At 35.3% G+C, this 18,432-nt stretch overlaps 1 protein-coding gene across 10 annotated transcripts in view; it reads left to right on the top strand.

The window, feature by feature from the left end:
• The window catches only part of MSRA (methionine sulfoxide reductase A), a 433,824-nt gene that overhangs the window by 195,541 nt on the left and 219,851 nt on the right, over positions 1 to 18,432 (top strand). For all 10 annotated transcript variants that reach the window (XM_025462943.3, XM_035720981.2, XM_025462940.3 and 7 more), the window contains one exon: positions 14,782 to 14,901. In XM_025462943.3, the coding sequence (XP_025318728.1) occupies positions 14,782 to 14,901 (120 nt within the window). The remainder of the gene's footprint in view (positions 1 to 14,781; positions 14,902 to 18,432) is intronic.

Below are 18,432 nucleotides of genomic sequence, written 5' to 3'. Positions count from 1 at the left end.
TCAGCTGAGTATCATAAATCTTAAGGGAAGATAAAGTAATTCCCACAAATATAAAAAAAATTCCATAGCCACAGATCATATTCATGAGAAATGACAGATAGAAAGTTTGACTAGAAATGCAGAATTCTAAAGTAATTCTAAATAAAAAAAATCCAGCAGGACTTTTGAAAATTTTTTACCATCTAACAATTTTGAATGATAGTGCAAAGAATGTAAGTCTGAGACAATGATGTAGTTGTAATTTTGATATGATTTTAATCTCTTAATTAAATGAGATGCTTAAATTTTGATATAAAGTGGAGTCTTTCCACCCTTCTGTTCAAAACTTTATTTCTACACATGTAGAATAGGTGTCTTTCAGAAGTTCTGGAGTGGGGGTGGTGGTGACAAGTAATTCATTCAATCCATGACTTTCAGAGATGAGTCTGCAGACCACTGGCATCAGTACCACTTTAGGATAAAGTATTCTTTAAAGAGCCAGTTAGTTATATTCTGTAAAAGAGAGCTGTTGTATTCCAGGAATCTAGGATTCACTCATCTCTTGTAGCAGTCCACTAAATAAGTCTCAACAGGTTTCAAAAGAATATATTAAGATCACATTCTCTAAGCACAATGTAACAAACTGCATCAAAATGAAAAGATAGTATTAAAAATGTGCTATATGTTTGAAAACTAAAATGTGTGCCCTTACATAACTTATGGGTTAAAATAAAACATGGAAATTATAAAATACATAGAAATGAATGATAGGGAAAATACTACATATCTAAGCATATTTAAATATGTGGGGATGTATCTAAAGCAAAACTTAGAGGTAAATGTATAGCCTTAGCTACATTTATCAGAAAACAAGAGAACTTGAAAATAAATAACTATTCATATCCAAAGTCTTTTGGAACATAATGTAAGGAACATATTAAGAGTAAACTGCACAAGATAATAGTAAAGAAAGAACAGAAATAGAAAACAACAACAAAAAGATGGTCCATAAAAGCCAAGGTTTGTTCTGTGATGAAAACTTCTAAAAACAGAAATAGAAGTAAGAAAACCTGAATAAATGAATAACAGCAAAACAAAGTCTCTTATTTCCTCACTTCTACTCTCTAAAGACACAAGGTCCAGGTGGCTCAGAAAGTTTTACTGTAACTTCAAGAAGCAAATAATTCCTTTCTAATGCAATGTTATATAAGAGGGGGAAAAAGTTAACCAATCCATTTTATGAGGCCAATATAACTTTGATACTAATTCTGGACAAGACAGTACAAGAAAATAAAACTATGACAAATGTTCCTTATGAATATAAATGAAAAAATTTGAAATAAAATATTAGCAAAAGTAATTCTTCAGTATTAAAATACATTGTAAGTAGGTGAGGTTTATTGAAGGATGGCTCAGAAAAATCTGCAAATGTAATATACTACTTTAAGAGATGAAAGGAGGGAAACCATATGATCATCTCTAAAGAATGGAGCATTGTTAAAACTCAAAACTCATGCCTGATAAAAAGCTATTTACAGAATAGGAATGAAAGGAAACATTTCTAACTTGATAAAGAGTGTTTAACCAAGAACCTACAGAAAAACTTATACCTACTGAAGCATTCTCTTCTAGGGTGAGACAGATTCCCAGTATTACCTTTATTATTTAGCATTAAGCAGGGGGTCCTAGCTGATGGAAGAAAGTAAAATAAGAGAAATAGAATAGTAATTGGACAAGGAAATATGAAACTGTCAATTGTACAAAATATGATTCTTTATAGAGGAAGTCAAAGAGAACATGGAGAAAAGCCATTAAAACTAATCAGAGGATTCTCTTAAGTTTTCTGGCTCTATGGAAAGTATACTAAAATCAATGGAATTTTTATATCCCAACCAGAAGCAATAAAAAAGTATAATAGAAAAAGTAGGGTTTATAGCAGCAACACAAATCACAGGATACATAAAACCATACGCAATACAAATGTATAAGTCTTTTATGGAGGAATGATAGCATGGTATTGAAGGACATGTAAGAAGACCTAAATAAATGTACAGCTATATTGTGTTCATCGAAAGAAAGGCTCAACATTATTAATATGACAACATATTTTTCAAATTAATCTAAGTTCAGTGTAATTCTAGTCAAGATCTTAACAGGGTATGTTATGGAATTTGACAAGCCAGTATTAAAATAAATTTAGAATGGTAATGGGACAAGAACAGCAAAGAAAATTTTTGAAAAACTTGTTGCACTAGATATTATGACTCATTAAAACTAGAATAATTAAAACCTTTGGTTTTCCCCTACAAACCTGCTTCACCCACAATTCTTTACTCAAGCCAATAATTTCAGAGTCAACCTTGACTCTTTCTTTCAAACCTTGCTTCCAGCCTATCTGGAAAGGAAATCTTTTGGCTCTATCTTCAAAATATATCAAAAATCTGATCATGACTTCCTCTGCTACCATTCTCTTGCACTTGGATTACGTTAGCAGTTTTCTAATCATTCCTTGCTCCACACCAGTCACTTCTCAGCAGAGGACATGGTAAAACATGACATTCCCTCTCCTCAAAACTCAACTATGGCCATCCATGTCACTCTGTAAAATCCATGGTCCTTACAGTAGTCTTCAAGGCCCCACACAATCTGGCTTATTTGATTTATGTTTCACTACTTCCCATGCTCACCTCACTCAAGCCACATACTTCTTTCCTGCCCATTAAACATAGCAGGCATGTTCCTAATGCCTTTGTAACTGTTTCCTTTGCCTGAAACACCCGATACCCAGGATATCTGAATGTCTTTGTTTTAAGTTGCCACCTCTTTGTTTTTTTTTTTTTAAGATTTTATTTATTTATTCATGAGAGACACACAGAAAGAGGCAGAGACATAGGCAGAGGGAGAAGCCTGATGTGGGACTCGATCCTAGGATCCCGGGATCACGACCTGAGCCAAAGGCAGTTGCTCAACCATTGAGCCACCCAGGTGCCCCAAGTTGCCACCTCTTTGAGCCCACCCTGAATACCTTATTTCACATTGCATCCTCTCCAGTACTCCTGATTCCTCTGATCCTGCTCTGCTTTTCTTTTTTAAAGAATAGCTCTTTATATCTTCTAACTTGCTATATCATCTACTTATTTATTTTTATTGTTTGTTACCTGTCTTTGCCACTAGAGTGTAAGTACTATAAGAGGGTAGGGTGTTTGTTTTGTTCACTCATGCATACTAAGTACGTAGAACACTTCTGGCACATAGTAGGCAATGGATATATATATTTGTTGAGTAGTAGGTTATTGGTGTAGGAACAGGCAAATGAGTGGAAGATAATAGCCCATAAATGGGAACACCTGAGATGATGTTAGAGATAAATGGGGAAAAATGTAATAAATAATAATTTATTTCTGACACTTGTTTATATAGAAAAAATCAAATTGAATCCCTACTTATGTACTACGTAAAAAATTATTTCAAGATGAATTAGCAACATAAAATGAACAAAACTTTAAAATTTCTGAGAATATATTATCTTTATAACTATAATGTATGGAAGGAATTCCTATGCCTGACACACAAAACGAATAGATTATAAAGGAAAATATAGAGAAATTTAGCCACAATTAAAATTTAAAACATCTGTATGAAAATAGGCATTATAAATGAAAGTAAAATGCAAATCTGACACAAGATGATATCTACAATCATAAAATTGACAAAAAATTAGTATTCAGAATATATAAAAATTCCGACACATAGGGCGAAAAATATAACAGTCTAAGGGAAAATTGGACAAAAGAAATATACAAAAGAGCAAACATGAATGTCCAACATGAAAACATGTCAACTTTACTAGTAATTATCCAAGTATATGTTAAAACCACAATGAAATATTTTTTAAGCTTGTCTGGTTGGCAAAAATCTCTATCACTTCTAACACCAATGTTTACAAGGCTGTGGCCCAACAGAGATCTGCTTTACTGCTTGTGGGTTGATTCTGCCTGACAAGCTTTTTGCCTATTTGTCCCTGGGCACAAGAAGCTCAAAGTACCTTAAAAAACAGCTACAGCTGTTATAACTCAGTGGATTCTTGCTATGACTCCTGATGAAAGTTTACTCTCCTGAGGACCAGGATATCTAACTCTGGAGTGCCAAGAGTTCTGGCAACAGGAGTACAAAGTCCCCCAGTGGTCACTGAGAATGATAGTAGAGCCAATTCCGTTTTCACACCTTGCTTTTCTAATGCACACATTCATCTTTTGGGTGACATGGTGCCCCAATATTTTTGGGGTCTTTTATTCAGTGCATATTCAGATTTCTAAAAGATACCACCTTGTCCTCATAAAGTATTGTCTATAAACTGGCACTGCAGCTGTGCCTTTGGACTGTTCAAAGCGCTCTATCAAAATGGCAGTTCTGGGTGGTGTGGTATATCATAAGGTAGATGGAGACTGCAGTCATGGATTTGTTGCTGTATCTTCTGTAAATCTGGTTCTCTGGTCTGATGCAGTGTTATATGGGACTGCATATAATTGGCTGAGATTTGGGAGGCAGAGAAAGTGGAATATGTGTCTGTAGTGTGAGAACAAACCACTGGCTCTTTCAGCATTGGAAAGAGCCTGGTGTTTCCCCCGTGCCACCTAGTGGTTGGTTGGTCCTCTTGAGAAATTGTACTAGATAAGGTACTTGGAGATTATTTCTGTTTCTGGCAAGTTGGACATCGGTGGTGGCAGTGGGTAAGATTGGTTAAGTGGGAGTCCACTGTTGTGCTCATGTGTGCCCTCCATCTCTGTAACTATGACCACTTTGTTCCTGTACCCATCATGCCAGTACTGTATGGCTAATGAAACAGGCTGACTGATGTCCATCAGCCAGGTCATTTTGTTAGCTTTGTATTTAGTGCCCATTTCTTGTTGAATGTTCTCTGTCTGGCATTAACATTAACATGATTGCAAGAATACATGAGTTACGAAGAATCAGGCAAATATGACACCACCAGAGGAAACTGATAAAGCTCTGACTGCAGAGGGAAATCTATAATTTTCCTGACAAAGAATTCAAAATAATCACCTTAAAGAAATTGAATGAAAAGCAAGAGAACATGGATAAAAAACTAAATGAATTCAGGAAGACAATGCATGAATAAAATGAGAAGTTTAATAAAGAAATAAAGCCATACTTGGGTGGCTCAGTGGTTGAACGTCTGCCTTTGTCATGACCTTGGGATCCTGGGATTGAGTCCTGCATCAGGGTCCCTTCAAGGAGTCTGCTTCTCCCTCTGCCTATGTCTCTGCCTGTCTCTGTGTGTCTTTCTTGAATAAATAAAATCTTAAAAAAAAAAGAAAGAAAGCCATAAAAAAGAAGTAAGCAGAAATCCTGGAGCTGAAGAATACAATGACAGAACTGGAAAATGCAGTAGAGAGCTTTGATAATAAATTTGTTTATGAAGAAGACAGAATCAGCAAACTCAAAGACAAATCATTTAGAATTAGCTAGTTAGAGGAACAGAAAGAAAAAAGAAAACAGAGTGAGGAAAGCCTGTGTGAATTATGGGACACTCTCAAGTGAATGTCCATTTGTATCCTGGGAGTCCCAGAAGGAGAAGAGAGCTTAAAGGGTCAGAAAGATTATTTAAAGAAATATTACTGAAAACTTCCCCAGTCGGGAAAGATATGGACATCTAATTATAAGAAGCTCAAAGGACTGCAAGCAGGATCAACCCGAGGAAGATTAATCTAAGACACATTATAATTAAAATGTTAAATTCAAAGACAAGGAGAGAATTTTGAAAGCAGCAAGAGAAAAGTGACTCATTACACACAAGGTAAGCCCTGTTAGGCTATCAGAGGATTTTTCTGCAGAAACCTTGCACACCAATAGGCAGTGGGATGATACATTCAAAGTGCTGGAAGAAAAAAAAATTGTCAACCAAGAATACTATACCAAGCAATACTGTCCTTCAGAAATGAAGAAGAAGTAAAGGCATTTCCAAACAAAGCCTAAAGGAGTTCATTACCATTAGACTTGTCTTACAGGAAATGCTAAGAAGAGTTCTTTAAGTTGAAATGAAAGGATGCTAAGTAACATGAAAACATATAAAAGTATAAAACTAACTGGTAAAGGTAAATATGTAGTCAAATGCAGAATATAATACTGTAATGGAGATGTGTAAATTACTTTAACACTAGTTTGTAAGTTAAAAAATAATAAAAACATAGCTGTAATAATTTACTAATGGGTGCACAATATAAAAACTGTGACATCAATAACATGAGTGCATAAAATGTGAGAGAAGGAGAAATGAAGTGCAGAGTTTTTAAATGTGATGTAAAGTAAGTTATTATCGACTTAAAATAGACATATCTTAAGATATTTTGTATAAGTCTCATGGTAACCACAAAGAAAAAATATATAGTGAATACACAAAAGATAAAAGAAATGTATTAAAATATACTACTATAAAAAACAAGTTAGGAGACAGTAAGAGAGGGAAAAGAATAAAAGAATTAAAAAAAAAAACTAGAAAGCAATGAACCAAATGACATTAGTAAGTTTTTACCTATTAATAATTACTTTAAATATAAGTAAGCTAAATTCTCCATTTGAAAGACCTAAACTGACTAAATGGATTTAAAAAAATAAGATCCAACAATGTGCTGCTTATAAGAGACTTTAAGTACAAACATAGGTAGAAAGTGAAGGGATAGAAAAATATATGCTGTGCACATGGTAACCAAAAGATAGCAGAATTGGCTATACTTACATCAGATAAAAGAGACTTTCATAGAGAATTATCACAATGGACAAAGAAGGTCACTACATAATGATAAAGAGACTAATTCATCAAGACGATATAACAATTATACTATGCCCAACATGGAGCACATAAATACTTATAGCAAGTATTAACAACTGAAAGGAGAAATAGTAACACAATAGTAGGAGATTTCAGCGCCTCTCTTTTAACACTGAGTAGATCACTCAGATAGCAAATTAATAAGGAAACAGCACACCTGAATAATGCTATTAGGCAAATGTACATGACAGATATATACAGAACATTACATCCAACAGCTTTAGAATACATACTCTTTGCAAGTACACATGGGACATTCTTCGAGATAGATCAAATGTTGGGCGACAAAGCAAACTTAACAAATTTGAGAAAATAAATAATAAATAAAATTATAAATGAAAGAGGAGACATTACAGTTGCTACCACAGAAATACAAAGGATCATAAGAAACTACTATGCAAAATTATATGTCAACAAATTAGGCAACAGAAGAAATGCATAAATTCTTAGAAACATAGCCTACCAAGACTGAATTGTGAAGACAGAGAAAACTGAACAAATCAACATAACTAACGGGATTGAGGCAATAATCAAAAATCTTCCAACAAAAAAAGCCCAGGACCAGACAGCTTCACTGGTGAATTCTACCAAATATTAAAGAAGAATTAATACTGATCATTCTCAAATTCTTCTAAAAAGTTGAAAAGGAAGGGACACTCTAAAATTCACTTTATGAGGACAGCATTACCCTGGTACCAAAGCCAGCTAAGGATGCTAAAGAAAACTACAGGCTAGCATCCCTGAAGAATATAAATGCAAAAATTGTCAACAAAATATTATCAAGCCAAAACTCAACAGCACATTTTTAAAAGGATAATGCACTATGATCAAGTGGGATTTATCCTTGGGATGCAAGGATGGGTCAGCATATCTAAAATAATAAATGTGATACATCACATTAATAGGATGAAGCATAAAAATCTTATGACTCAAAGATGCAGAAAATTGTTTTGCCAAAATTCAACACCCTTTCATGACAAATCGTTCAACAAATTTGAGAAGATGAGGAGGGAACATACCTCAACATAATAAAGGCTATATATGACAGACCCACAGCTAACATCATACTCAATTGAAAAAGCTGAAAGCTTTTCTGTTCAGATCAGAAACAAGACAAGGGTTCTCTCTCAAAATTCCTATTTAACATAGTACTGGAAGTTTTAGCCAGAATAATTAGGCAAGGAAAAGAAGTAAAAAAAGCATTCTATTAGAAAGGAAGAAGTAAAATTTTCTCTGTCTGAAGACAGCATTATTTTATATGGGAAAGATTCTAAAACTTTCACCAAAAAAACTTGTTAGAACTAATCAATGAATTCAGTAAAGTTTCAGGGTACAAAGTCAACATACAGAATTAGTAGCATTTCTATACACTAACAATGAAATATCTGGAAGAGAAGTAAAATAATCCCACTCCCAATGACATCAAAGCCAATAAAATAGGAATAGATTTACCTGAGCAAGTGGAGTAATCTGTGCACTATAAAATTGATAAGATACTGATGAAAGAAATTGAAAAAGACTCAAAGAAATGGAAAGCTATTACATGTTCATGAATTGGAAGAATTAATACTGTTAAGCTGTCTGTACTCCCTAAAGCCCTTTATAGACTTAATGCAATCCTATATCAAACCTAATATCAAATTCTAGTGGCATTTTTCACAGCATTAGAAAAACAATTCTAAAATTTGTATAGAAGCACAAAAGACCCCAAATAGCCAAAGCAATTCTGAAAAAGAACAACAAAGCTTTAGGCATCACACTTTATGATTTCAAATTATACTATAAAGCTGTGGTAATCAAACCAGTATGGCACTGTCATAAAACAGATACATAGACCAATAGAGTTGAATAGAGAGCCCAGAAGCAAGCTCACATATTTATGGTTAATTAATAATTGATCACAGAGCCAAGAATACTCAATGGGGAAAAGATAATCTTTTACATAAGTGATATTGAGAAAAATGGATATTCACATGCAGAAGAATGAAACTGGACCCCAATCTTATACTACTCACAAAAAAATAATTTGAAATGGTTTGAAGACTCAAACATGAGAACTGAAATAAAACTCTTGGAAGAAAACTTAGAGAAAAAGCTCCTTGACATTGGTCTTGGCAATGGTATTTTGGATACGACACCAAAAACACAAGCAACAAAAACAAAATCAAGTAAGTGGGATTACATCCAAATAAGAAGCTTCGATGCAGCAACAGAAATAATCAGCAGAATGAAGAGGCAATGGAATGGAGAAAATATTAAGGGGTTGACATCCAAAATATATGAGGAGCTCCTACAACTCAATACCAAAAAAACAAAGAATTTGATTGAATAGATGTTTTTCCAAAGAAGGCATACAAATGGCCAACAGGTACATGAAAAGACACTCAACATCATTAATGATGAGGGAAATGCAAATCAAAACCACAATTAGATTTCACCTCACATCTGTTAGAATGGCTGTTACCAAAAAAACAAAAGGTCACAGGGTGTTGGCTAGATTGTTGAGGAAGGGGAACCCCAGTGTGCTGTTGATAGGAATGTGAAGTTGCACAGCTATTATGGAAAAGATTATGAAGTTTTTCAAAGGTTAAGAATAATAGAATTACCATATGATCCAGCATCCTACCTCTGGGTATATATCCAAAGGAAATAAAATCACTATCTTGGACAGATATCTACACTCCCATGTTTATTCCAACATCATTTGTAGTAACCAAGACATTGGAACCAACCTAAGTGTTCTTTGACTGATAAAGAAAACGTGGTCTATATACAGCAGAATACTATTTGGCCATAAAAAAGAAGGAAATCCTGCCATTTATAACAACATGGATAGACCTCGAGGACATTATGCTAAGTGAAGTGAGTCAGATTGAGAAAGACAAATACCCTATGATCTCACTTCTATTGGAATTGTAAAAAAAAAAAAAAAAAAAAAAAAAGAAGCCAAATTCATAGAAAGGGGAGTAGAATGGTGGTTTCTGGGGGTTGGGGAGGAGTGGGTGATGGGTAGATGTTGGTCAAAGGGAACAAACTTCTGGTTATAAGATGAATAAGTTCTGGGGATCTAATACTCATTATGATTATAATTAATTAGATTGTTTACTTGAAAGTTGGTAATAAATCTTAAATGTTCTTACTACAAAAAATGAAAATTATAATTATGTGAGGTGATGGATATGTTAACTACATTTATTGTTGTAATTATCCATAATATATATGTATGCAAAATCTTGTGTACCTTAAACTTACACAATGTCGTAGGTCAATTATGTCAATAAAGCTGGAAAAAAATTAGAAGTTATATAAAAAAGAACATAGTATCACCCATGGTTTTGCCAAAGGGTGAAATCTGAGTCTGTTCAAGGTTCTGGATCCAGCTGCAGATTTGCAGGCAATACCGAGGATAGAACAACAAGTTGAATTGTGCCATGAGAATGCAATTGGCAAAATCTACATTGTGGGAAGCTCTGCAAGTCAATGGCTCTTGTTTTCTTCAGTGGGTAAATCAGAAGGAAAAGAATGGAGAGGGAACCTGTTGATTACTTAAGGACATATCAGATTTAAAAAAATGAGTACAACCAAACAGTATCAGCATGGACACCTTGAGTGATAGAAATATAAAGAGACATAAGGAAGTGGTTGCTGTAAAGGTCAGGGAGTGGTTACGTTTGAGGGGGAGGAAAGGAGTTGTGATTAGGGTGTGATACAAGGAGGGATTTCTTTTTTTTTTTTTTTCAAGGAGGGATTTCTAAGGAGGATGGCAAACTTCCATTTCTTGATCTGGTTGGTAGTTACAAGGATATTTGCCTAATAATGATGCATTGAGGTATGCATCTGTTCGCTGTGGCTTCTCTGTACCTATGTTTTACTTTATAATCAGTTAAAATATAAAATATTTTATTTATTTACTTATTTATTTTTTTTTTTAGAGAGGGAGAGTGTGTAAAAGAGGGGGAGGGAGAGAATCCCAAGCAGGCTTCACACTCAGTGCAGAGCCCAATGTGGGGCTCTATCTCATGACCCTGAGATCATGACCTTAGCCAGAATCAAGAGTCAAACAACCAACTGAGCCACCCCGGTGCCCCCCTGCCAAAATATAAAGTATTTTAATGAAATTAATGCATACTATATCTTTATGTAGAGATATTTATGTTTTTTACTAGATTATTGTAAGTTCTGAGAAATTCTGTCTAAACTTGTTTTATTTGTCTAAGTACACACACATGCATACTCAAAATCAAATAATAGAATGTTTAGATTATACTGGAAGCCACTAGATGAAACATCTGATTGCTTCAAGGAAGAGTTTTATTCCTACAACAACCCTTATTCTAAGTTAAGTACCTCTCCAGGAATTTTGACATTGATTACACACCAGGTCCCTGAGGCATTATTTCAGCCACATATGACCCCTGTCCCTGCAGGCCTGTGCCCAGCTGGAGCTGGGTCATCCTCCCTCTAGCAAGAGTCTTTTCTTGATCCCCATTAAACATCAAAAAGGGATTAAAGAACTTGCAGCAAATATTTTGTTTGGTTTGGCCAAGATCCTTTTTAAGTATTATAAATCTATATAGCATGAGGATATAGTGAAGATATAAAGTCTGGCATCATTATAGACATTGGTCAGATTAGGCAGGTTGCTAAAATGACCCATCATGTACCTTGTGCATAGAATGCTGAAAACTTGAAGTACCCTTTGGTACTATCAATGTTAGTCGTTGTGTGAGAAGTATTTTACTCAGTGAACTTCACAAACCTCTGAACTCAGGGGTTAGAGTACCTTCAGTTTATCACATTGCACAACTCTGAGGTGCGTTTGTGGCCTTCAATGCTCAGTCATGCTGCCCATCTCACTTTTTACTTACCCTTCTCCAGAGATTCACTGTCATCATGCCTGTGGTGATTAATTTTATGTGTCAACTTGACTTGGCTGAGGGATGCCCAGATAGCCATTTCCAGATGTGTTTGTGAGGATGTTTTGGGAAGAGATCAGCCTTTGAATTGGTAGATTGAGGAAGGATGATCACCCTCACCAATGTGGGTGGGCATCATCCAGTCTGTCAAGGGCCCAGATAGAATAAAATGCCAGAAGAAGGGTGAATTTACTCTTTGTTTGAGCTGGGACATCTATCTTCTCCTGACCTTGTACATCAGTGCTCCTGGTTATCCAGCCTTCAGACATGGATGGTGACTTACGTCACTGGCTCCCGTGGTTCTCAGGCCTTTGAGTTTGGACTGGGATTATAGTACCAGCTTTCCTGGGTCTCTGGCTTGCAGGCAGTAGTAGTACATCATAGACTTCTCAGCCTTCACAACTGCAGGAGTTAATCTTCATAATAAATCTTTTTCTCTCTTTGTATCCTATTGGTCCTGTTTCTCTGGAAAATCTTTACTAATATAATTCCCTGATCCCAGAAATGCAACAAAGTAAAACTAATAGGGAATTTTTGTTCCAGATATTTGAGGATAGGCAATTTTTATTAATACTCTAAGTATTTAGCTGTATTCACTAGCAGCAAAGAACTCACTTGTAAAAAGGAAGAATGGTATCTTGCAGTTGTAACTCAAGCAATGCATATGGTTATGTTTTTCTTAGAATTTTTCCTTTTTAAAAAAGTACACATTTTTCATTTTTAAAGTAATATAAATCTATTACAGAGAATGTTGAAAAATGAAAAAAAAAATCCTGTATTCTCACCACTATAAAACAATCATGGTTATAACTTTGTATATCCTTCTAGTCTATTTTGGTATGGATATTTTTTATAGTTATAATAAGAATGTGCATATACTTGTGTTTTTTTCCTTCTAAATTTAGCCCTAGTTAATTATGACATAGTCATATGCATATATCCATGTTACATTATGATCACAGTGGTAATTTTTTTACTATATTAATTTTTATCATTTGGCTCTATCATATTTTTTAGCTGTTAATTTATTTTTGGTAAATATACTTCCCCTCGCGTTTGACCAATATGTTTTTGTATAATGTATAGCATTATGCACATCTCATTTTCATTATTACTGTTCTGAATTTTAGGATATTAACAAGTGTCAAGAATTTCAGTAAACTTCAATCTAATTTTTCTTTCAGTTCTGTCATCGAGTCTAACAAATCTAGTGATTGTAGATGTAGGAGGCATATATTAATTTGCCAACTGTTGTTCTACCCAAGATCTTAATTATATATGACTTAATAAAGTCGTAATAAAGTTGAGCAAGGCAGTAATCTTGTTTAGATCTAGAAGTTGGTCACAGAATAGCAGTTGTGGACAGTTCAGAAACTCATGATACAAAATGAGGGCTCTTTATTTGCAGCCCAGGGAGATCTAATGCTACATTTTCGAGGTGTGTAAGTATGTGCATTCTTGGGAGATAGGTCTTGGTTTTCACCATATATTCAAAAGAATCCAATAACTACTGATGTGAGCAAAGTGTTTGCTAGTTGAATGGAATGCTATTTTTGTGAGTTTCTTTGTGTATTTGCTGTCGTCTCTTTCTTTGCCTTCCCCTTTCTCTCTTTCCTCATTCATCATTTTCAGTAATAGAACTCAGAAAAATGTACCCTTAGGTGAGCAGTGATTTATCACATGGAAGTTTATTTTTTTTAAGATTGTATTTATTTATTCACGAGAGACACAGAGAGGCAGAGACCTAGGCAGAGGGAGAAGCTAGCTCACCTTTGGGAGCCTGATGTGGGACTCGATCCCAGCACCCTGGGATCACGACCTGAGCTGAAGGTAGACATTCAACCACTAGCCACCCAGGTGCCCCCACAAGGAAATTTATGATGACAGACATTTTTGAAGAAACTGAACACATATATGGAATTGTTCATTGAAAACTGCATCAATCTGTGTTGATTTAGGGAAGTTTTCACATTTAAGTCAGTAAGTTAGTGTTACCTTTCTGTGGTGGTATTTTTTTTAAAAAGCAAAACCGGAATATTGATCATTAAATAAATTTTGCTATTAATACAAGTTATTATGTTTTAACAGGTCCATAATGAATTGAGTGCTGAAATCATTCATCAAATGCAGTTATTTTTTTACTATGTTTTTTGGAAAGATATATTTTACTAACTTCACCAAAATTTGAGCTTTCTGAGTTTTTGCAAAACTAAGGCAAAAAGACAGTCTATGCAAATAAACTTAAGTAAAATTATTTTTAGATGTTAAAAATTATTAATTGATTTTTTCACTTTGATTTCTAACATGTTTCTTTTTAATTTGACTACAGTTGACATACAATGTTACATTAGACTTAGGTGTACAACATAGTGGTTCAACAAGTTTAGACATTATCCTATGTTCACCATAAGTGTAACTACCATCTGTTCTGATACATTGCTATTATAATGTCCTTGACTATATTCCTTATGCTGTGCCTTTTATTCCTGTGACTTATTCATTCCATAACTGGAAGCCTCCTATTCTCTTTCACCTATTTTGCCAAACCCCCTACCCCTTCCCTCCTGGCAACGATCAGTTCTCTGTATTTATAGGTCTGATTCTGCTTTTTGTTGTTTGCTCATTTCTTGTTGTTACTAGCTTTTTTATTCCATTTATGAGTGAAATCACATGATATTAGTCTTTCTGAATATTTCACTCACCTTTAGGTACATTCATTTTGGCTCAAGTGGCATGATCTTATCCTTCTTTCTGGTTTCATGATATTCCAGTGTGTGTGTGTGTGTGTGTGTGTGTGTGTGTGCATGTGCATGCATACATGCATGTGTGTGTGTGTACACATTTTCCTTATCCATTATCTATTGATGGACACTTAGATTGCTTCCATGAAACTGTCCTTTTTTAAAAGATAAAATATTAGTTATTTTTGATTACCAAATGACATGAATAACCTCTTTTCTAGTATAACAGGGCTTCTGACATTCAATGACTACTTGTTTTTGACAAAGGACTAATCCATATCTTATGTTTTCTTAGGAATGGGCTGTTTCTGGGGAGCTGAGCGGAAATTCTGGACCAAGAAAGGAGTATATTCAACTCAAGTTGGTTATGCAGGAGGCTATACTTCCAATCCTACTTATAAGGAAGTCTGTTCAGGTAGGAAGAATTTGATCCAACTTCTATTATAAGAAGCAAGAAAGGGCACATCTTTGCTGGCAGGTGACAAGATCTTTAAAATGCAAATAAAATTGTTTGTGTTTCTTTAATCTTTTCTTTCCCATTTCTATAAATATACTTGCTGGCCTCTCACTTTATTTTTATATTTTTATTTCATTTCATTAAAGATTTAAAATTTTATTCATTTTAGAGAGAGAACACACATGAATAAGAGGAGGGACAGAGGGAGAGAATTTCAAGCAGACTCCCCACTCAGGCACAGACCCTGATACAGTGTTTGATCCCGTCACCCTGAGATTATGGCCTGAGCCAAAACCAAGAGTTGACACTCAACTGATCGAGACCCCTAGGCACCCATCTCACTTTATAATTTTAGAAGATAATAGATTTCCTATGGAATGTACCATTTAGGTTTTGTTGCAAAATAATCACTATTAAGCTTAATTCTAAAGTAGTCACTTATTAGTTTATGATTATGTGGGTCAGAATTTGGACTGGCCTCATCCTGGCGGTTCTTCTGCTAATCTCATCTGGGCTCATTCATGTGACTCCAGTCAACCAGTAGGCTGCCTGGGTACTAGTTGGTCTAGGATGGCTTCACTCATAGATCTGCGTTTGGTACTGGCTGTCCATTTTTGTTGGCTGGGGTAATGGGAATGATGGACCATGTCTTCAACATACTGGCCTGGGCAAATTCACATGGTGGTGGATGCAGAGATTTCAGGAGCAACAAGAGAGGATAAGCCCTATTCTTCTAGCACTTTTCAAGTCCCTGTTTATGTCACATTTACTGTTGTCCCATTGGCCAAAGCAAGTCATGTGGTCTAGCCTAGAATCAATGTGGGAGGGATCCTCTAGGATAGAGAGGTGTGAAATCTGCAGTAGTCTACTATATATGAGGTAAACATCACGCACTATAATTGCTTCTCTGTGGATAAGACATTCAAATCTAGTCCATAATGAAGGGATTGGCAAACTGGCTTGCAGGCTAAATCCTACCCACTGCTAGGTTATGTAAATAAAATCTTATAGAAATCCAGCCAGACTCATTTTTTTGTTTATTTTCTGTGAATGCTTTCATGGAATGATGGCAGAGTTGACTGGATATGTCAGAGATGGTATGGCCTGCAAAACCTAAAATATTTATGATTTAGCCTTTTACAGAAAAATTTTTGGCTACCAGGATAGGCAGATGCACTCATGGCAAATTCTAGCTCAAATACCAGGCAACCATTCTGGATCTGTTTTTTGTTCTGGCCTTCAAAGATTTTCTTTATTTCACTGCCAGCTCAGGTAACATTTAAAACACAATTTTTTTTCTCTTTTAAACACTTTTTAAAAAATTTTTCAAATAAGAGTGGTATATATTTAAGGTGTATGACATGATATTTTGATATGCACAGTGAAATGATTACTAATAGTCAAGCTAATTAACATACACATCTCCTCACATACTTTTTTGGTGGCAAGAGCACCTATGATCTACTCTCTTAACAAATTTCAAGTGAAAAATACAGTATTATTAACTACCATCACCATGCTATACATTAGATTTCTAGCACTAATTCATCCTCCATAACAGAAAGTTTGTAACCTTTGACCAACATTTCCCTGCTTCCTTCTACTCCTGCACCTAGTAACCACTCTCTGTTTCTTTGAGTGTGATTTGTTTAGATTCCCATATACAAATGAGAACATGCAGTATACAGTTTTTTGGTGTCTTGATTAATTTCACTTAGCATACTTTCTTCCAGCTTCATCCACATTGTTGCAAGTGGCAGAATTTACTTCACGTGTAAGGCTGAATAATATTGCATTATGTATATACCACAATATCTTTTTTTAAAAAATTTTTATTTATTTATGATAGTCACAGAGAGAGAGAGAGAGGCAGAGACATAGGCAGAGGGAGAAGCAGGCTCCATGCACTGGGAGCCCGATGTGGGATTCGATCCCGGGTCTCCAGAATCGCGCCCTGGGCCAAAGGCGGGCGCCAAACCACTGCGCCACCCAGGGATCCCCTACCACAATATCTTTATCCATTTTTTTCTGCTGGTGGAGACTTCAGTTGTTTCCAAACCATGGCTATTGTGAATGATGCTGAGGTGAACATGGGGGCATAGCTTTTGCCCTGAGTTACTGATTTCATTTCATTAGGATATATGCTCAGAAGAGAGATAGCTGGATCATAGAATAGTTTTATTTTTAATGTTTTGAGGAACATCCATACTGTAAAACACATTTAAAAAATATTTCATTCAGTATCTTGAGTTCTTTTTTAAAATTTATTTTTTTTTTTATTTCAGAAAGTGAGTGAGTGAGCACAAGTAGGGTGAGGGGTAGAGGCAGAGAGGAGATAGAATTGCAAGCTGACAGTCTGCTGAGCGTGGAGCCCAACGTGTGGCTTAATCTCATGACTCTGAGATCACGACCTGAGCCAAAATCAAGAGTTGGATATTTGACTGAGCCACCCAGGTGGCTCTCTTAAAGAGCCCCTCTTAAAGAGTTCTTAAGAGGGAGGGTTTATTATCTTAATATATAGTCCGCCATAGTGACAGAAGTGGGATTTTAAAAATACATAAATAGTTTTATCTTTTAAAAATAAAGAGTTGAACTCACGGTACTTGTAGAGGGCCCACTCAGCTGTCTGAGGGCACCATGAAGACAGGTGGGGGAGGAGTTGGAGTCTGAGAGTTTGTTCCATAATGAGCATGTTGGTTTGTTTGCTACAACATGAATTCTGATTTTGAAATGAAATTTGAGCGGTGCAATATTGAAAATATCATAAGAACATACATATTCTTGTTTTTCCTGCCTTTACAGAAGAACTGGAATTTACTCATTGGTGTTGAGAATGTGGAATATTGAACAAATACTTTAATAGTTAATCCAAGTTTTTTCTTTGCATCTGTTTCAAAATTAAAGAAATGCTTATGCAGAGTTATAAATAGATTCAGTTGAACCCTGGAGATTGCCCAGGTGTATCCTCTTAAGTCTCAGGAATGGAAATGAGTAGATTCCTTCCCATAATTGCAGACATGACTTAATAGCTCAAGAGAAAAGGTTGCTAAGAAAACTTCCAAATATCTACTGTTTATACTATTATTCTTCACCAGCAAAATGTTAATAATCAATTAGAATACTGTTTGCTCAGACTTGTTTCAATTCAGCTCTTTATGTTAAGAAGAACAGCATGGTAATTGCCCTTTGTTGAACTCCTACTATGTGCCAGACACTGTAAGAAGCACTTTTTTTTTTGTCTCTTTGCTTTTTTGCATCTAATTTTCTGAAGAATTCCATGAAATGTTTCAGTTTCTGTCTTTTACAGAGGGAGTGTTGAGGCTCAGAGAGGAAAGGAACTTCCCCAAGGTCATATACAGGAGGAATTCTAACCTCATCAACTGTCCGCTCCAAGTTTATGCCACTGACCATGGTGTCTGTCACCCAACTGTCATATCCCAGTGATTCTCTGTTCATCCATTCATACTTCCTAACACCCGAGTCCCACAC

The sequence above is a fragment of the Canis lupus genome, chromosome 25 (genome assembly GCF_003254725.2).
Source record: "Canis lupus dingo isolate Sandy chromosome 25, ASM325472v2, whole genome shotgun sequence".
NCBI lineage: Eukaryota > Metazoa > Chordata > Mammalia > Carnivora > Canidae > Canis > Canis lupus.
This window is presented reverse-complemented; position numbering and strand designations above follow the sequence as displayed.